This window comes from Salvia hispanica, chromosome 3 (assembly GCF_023119035.1).
Source record: "Salvia hispanica cultivar TCC Black 2014 chromosome 3, UniMelb_Shisp_WGS_1.0, whole genome shotgun sequence".
Taxonomy (NCBI): domain Eukaryota; kingdom Viridiplantae; phylum Streptophyta; class Magnoliopsida; order Lamiales; family Lamiaceae; genus Salvia; species Salvia hispanica.
In genome coordinates this window covers 11454501-11459592 of record NC_062967.1, presented here as the reverse complement: position 1 = coordinate 11459592, position 5092 = coordinate 11454501, and the positions used below count along the sequence as shown (strand labels likewise).

At 36.3% G+C, this 5092-nt stretch overlaps 1 protein-coding gene across 1 annotated transcript; it reads right to left on the bottom strand.

Moving 5' to 3' along the window:
* Nucleotides 1-376: 376 nt before the first annotated feature.
* On the bottom strand, nt 377-4516 carry LOC125210710. The gene is made up of 7 exons (XM_048110287.1): nt 4166-4516; nt 3828-3871; nt 3583-3651; nt 1841-2077; nt 1444-1602; nt 1107-1196; nt 377-705 (listed from the first exon to the last, which is right to left on the bottom strand). Exons 1-7 carry the CDS (start codon nt 4438-4440, stop codon nt 509-511), a joined length of 1071 nt encoding a protein of 356 aa, XP_047966244.1. The 5' UTR covers nt 4441-4516; the 3' UTR covers nt 377-508.
* Nucleotides 4517-5092: the final 576 nt, after the last annotated feature.

The following is a 5092-nucleotide window of genomic DNA, read 5'->3' as shown; positions in this document are numbered from 1 at the left end:
AGACCCTTTTGAATTTTTGTATGTTTAGGATTTTGTTTGTTTTATTTTTATGAAAGTAACGACATTTGAGTGTAAATTTGATGAATAATGAGATTAAATTTTATGTCCAAATATGGTAGATTCTAAATGTGACTCTTAAATTGAGACTTACTTAAATAGCAAAATGTGACTCTTAAATTGAGACTTACTTAAATAGCAAAATGTGACTCTTAAACTGGGACGGAGGGAGGATCTGATTAGTATCTGCTACTTTACGAACACTATACGTCTATACCTGTGCACAAATCTCTCGAATTTGCATATCTGACAATCATTTTCAATTGAATTTACATGAGTAGAGTATGATCAAACCTAAAAAGATTAGGAAGCATTTCACTAACTCTGTAAAAATGACTGTACTGTATATGAAAAACCGAGTGAATGTTTCACAAAATTCTTAATCAAACACCCCTTTTACTGCACTCATCCATTTCAATCCATTCAAAAAGTAGACAACTGAGACACTAAGTTACTTTGGATCTTCATCACCCCAAGCATCATCCCGCATATTTTGCCTCGAGACTATCCGATTTTTCCTGGCTTGTTCTTGCTTCCGTAGCTCGTTGGATCCAAACGACGAGGGCAGTTTTATTCCCATGCTCTGTGCAATCAATCTTTGAGCAGTTCTTGCTGATGTCTGAGGCCGCTGCCGGGGTGGTTCCAAATCTGAGAATAGAATATCAGATCTAATAATCAAACACTTCGGTGGTGTTCGGTTTCCTAGATAAAATAATACCAAGATACAATCTAGGATAGAGTTGTGAGATTATTTTAGTCATAGGGGGTTAGCTATGACTAATTATCCTATAATTATCCAACTAGGATTGAGTTGTGTTATTGAATCTCATGAACCAAACATACTACATATTTAATCTCAGGATACAATCTTGCAAACCGAACACCCTCTTCAAGTATATTTTGGATGATAACACCAACGAATGTTGGAGTTCATATTTCAAAGCCATTCACTACACCATATATTAAAATTAAAAGAAATGTGCCAGCCAAAAAAAAGAAAAAGAAATGAACATGTTTCTGAAGATACACAAAACACTGATCTCTGTTACCTTTTGGTGGAATTTTGCTGAAAAGTTCTTCGTCCTCGTCAAGTAGACGGACTGTAAAGGGGCATCTGGTGGAGTTGAGAGCCTCAAGAGCTGCATCAAGAAATCAAAAGCATCAGAGGCTATAATGTAGACCTTTTTAAGCGGTTTAGAGTCGGAAATCAAACACCAGGAGTCTTAGAACTAGCAAAATAGGCGCATCCGTATATAGGATAGTAAGTTTCACTATATAATCTTGAAATAATACCCATTCAGTTGATTTACCGAATGGCATCCTGCATCTATCATGACTTGAGTTGGTTAAAAATCACAAAACCGAATAAGCAAGCAATTATCATACCATCAGATGGTGTTCTAAATACAGCTAGTGCAGTTGTATCATTCACCCAGCGAATTACAAAACGATCTTTGAAGCTCCCCAGTAACCTCTCAAGGTCAGTCGTCCTAGTGCTTAGATTCAAGTTAGCTAGAACAAGAATATGGCGTGTACCATACATTTCTGAAACCAAAACCACAAGAGACTGTCAGAACTCAACAAATATACAACATTAATGATTAGCTCATATGATAAGAAGCACTTCGCAAGAATTTCACAAGAACGAAGACTAAACTACATTTGTAAAAAAATACAAAAACATGCGTAGGAAAAGAGTTCTGCCATGTTTTCTGTCTTGCCTAAAAAATGAATAGTCAAAATATATGCTATCAGGTCCAATATGAACTGCCTAGAAACGTACCGCTTCTTTTTTCCAGGTCTTCCTCTTGGCATGAAGACGTATCTTCGGAGTCATCAATACAAGGTTCATTAGACTGGCTATCACTGTAAAGGCCCTGCTTCTTGTACGAAAATGTTCCCCTTCCTCGCCTCTTGGTGGATTGAGCTTTTGAGTCTTCCAGAGAAAGTTTTGATATCCCTGGTAAAGATTGTGGGGAAAGTAACTCCTCTGGGGAACAATCTGCTATAGCTTCCCAATCTGAAAATTGAAATATCATTAGCCCTAATCCCAGAATGAGATATAAATCTTGAGGAAATGTAGAAGATCGTGCAAAAAGAAACCTTGTTAAGTTGAACAAAGTAATAACAAGATCGCAAAAGGCAACACCTACAAAATGCCTCTGAATCTTATTCAGTACTGACCAATCGACTTATATTCATACCACTCACTGGTAAGGAAAGACTACTTTCATATACATGCTCACGTTTTTATATTGGTTTTATAATAAAATGTGAGTGAAGCGAGTTAGTGGAATGCGGGACCTACTTACATTTAAGGTAAAAGTGAAATGTGACTATTATTGTGGAACGGTCGAAATGGAAAAATGTGACTCTTATTCTGGGACGGAGGGAGTAGATTACATGATAAAATTAATAGAATAGCACGAAATCTGCTAAAGCATTTTTCTAGCTTTACCCTTTTTACCGTATGAAGAAGCTAGCAGAAATTATCATGGATCACGATAACCATTCATGTATTTTCCTTTTCCTTTTACGATTCAAGATCAAGCTCAGCCATACTGTTGATTCTATGAAAAGGAAACTTGTCTAGCATTCAGCCCAAATTCTGAACTAGAAACGTGTAAAGTTTTTCCTTGTTCATTTGTCTACTACTGGCTTCCCAAAATTACTCTGCTTACAGTTGAACCATTACCAAGAACTGATGCTAGGTCAGCCTCAAGCGCCATGTCGCGGAATATGGTAAACGACCCTCCCAGATCTTTTGCCCTAAAAGTGGATCCACCACTGGTGACGAAAAATACTATAGAAAACCTAGCCTGTACAAGCTCTTATTTTATGTGACCATTTTGTGAACGCATATAGCAAGAATCTTGCATATGTGTATGCATAGAGTATCCATGTATCTGCACCCTAATTTTGGTTCCATTTTAGTCATATCCAAGCATCCTGAGTCTTGAAAAATGTAAACAGTCTAGCTTCAATACACATAGTTGTGCCATATACCCCACAGATGAGCCTAAGCAATATAGTATAGGGATGCAACATAAATAATCAGGTTGAGCCACAAAGTTATCGTTCAAGTTTCATTTACAATTCTTGTCATGCTTGAGAGTTTGACCTTACTTGACTATTGCAGGTAAAACTTAATGAGATGAAACCAAACTAAACAGGAATCTTAACTAGATTTACATTTTTCAACACATTTGAACAATTTGAGCAAGCATAAGCCAATGTAAAACTGTCAAATACTACAAAAGTGGCATGTTAAACTGTATAGCATATTTAATTAAACATTAACTCTCCTAACATGACCCTAGCCTGCTATTGAGAAAAATACGAATATTTTACCATATCCACCGCATTGCACAACACAATTCAGAGCATAAAAATGTCAATGCACTAACATATTAACCAGGATATTAGCAAATTGCTAGAATAATTTATAACTTACTGTATAACTTATATGAATGACAAAAAAAGAAATTTTAAGGCTAGATAGGCAATATGATCAATAGTTGTTACCGTCTTCAGCATCATCCTCCAGTGGGATGCCACCACTTTTCAAGTGTGAAGAAGAACTCTCACCACAACCTTTGCAACAAAAGTAAAGAACAATCAGTTCTTCTGAATTAGGCGATTCAACGATATGAAAAAACACTTCAAATACCAATCAATGCTAACTAAGAAGACAAAGGAAAAAAAAAACATCCCCATACAATGACATATAAATAGAGAAGACAAAGCCACAGCAGTTCAAAGAGACAAACCATGTCCTGCATTATCATCAGAAGTAACTTCATCCCGTGAACCCCTGAAAACCAAACCAATCGAAAACAACCAAAAATCAGTTGAACTAACAGATGTTCTCCTCTATCAACATACGATTCCCAATTCAGACTCTGTTACTATCTCATTTCTCCTAATACAAGAAACAAAATCCATCTTCTACTTTCTTACTCAAACCTCAAATTTCGAAGAAATTAACCCCAAAAAATATGCATTCTTGAATCCAATTCAGCAAGGTTCTAAATTGGCTAAAAAAAGCGAATCACCCAAATACAGTAAAGTAGAAGAATTTGTTGAAATTCATAGAAATTGGAGATACCCTTTGGCGTGTTTGATTTGGAGGGCGCGGGAGAGTGTTTGATCAGCTCTGAGAGAGAAGCCTTGAGCGGAATAAAGCTTGGAGAGGTCTTGAAGAGCAGTGGCCAACTGATGGGGTACGGAAGAGGGCGACGGCACTCGGCCAAATTGATGAGTTTTGAATTGGTGTTCAAGATTGGAGACTGTGGATTCAAGAAAAGCGATAGCTTGGTCGACTTCTCCGGCGTGAACGAGGTCTTCCACCTTCTCAGTCCAGTTGGGCGTCGTGCTCTCCATCGCCGTCTCTGTAACCTTCCTTTTTTTTCTTTTCTTTTTTGTTTTATGACAGACTGTGCCTCCGCGATCCCTTCGTTTTCTCTTCTTTTCTTCTATTTCTACAATAATAAATTCATTAAAAAATAGTTAATAAACTGAGTATTTTCTGTAAAGTTTAAAAGTAATATAGAAATTACAAATTTTATGAATGGTGCTAATTTCCTATGACCGATGCTCCCTCCGTCCCCATGGGGATCCGGTTCATTTTTTACTATACTGATAATATGGTCTCACATTCCACTAACATATCTCACTTACATTGTTTAAAATTAAAATATATAAGTGAGATTCATATTCCACTAACTTTTTCACTCATTTTTCTTTATATTTTTTAAAACTCGTGGCGGCAAGAAATGAGACTCCTAATGGCTGACGAAGGAAGTATAAGTCAACGTTAAATCAGACTTGTCTAGGTGCCATGTTTTGTATTCTCTCCATCCCAGTGAAGATTCTCATATTCTTGAGTGACATGGGATTTTAGGAGGAATTGTTAGGTACAATAAGTAGAGAAAAATGTAGCTGAAAATTTTAATAAGAAAAATAGAGAGAAAAAATTATTTCTAAATATAAAAAATGGATATAGATAAACTAAAAAAAATGAACATGGGACATT

Coding starts and splice junctions, on each gene's coding strand:
- LOC125210710 (XM_048110287.1), bottom strand. CDS start 4,440: ATGGAGAGCACGACGCCCAACTGGACTGAGAAGGTGGAAGACCTCGTT. Junction 2,078..3,582: donor GGAGGATGATGCTGAAGACG/GTAACAACTATT, acceptor TTCAATTTTCAG/ATTGGGAAGCTATAGCAGAT. Junction 706..1,106: donor CAGCAAAATTCCACCAAAAG/GTAACAGAGATC, acceptor TTCTATTCTCAG/ATTTGGAACCACCCCGGCAG.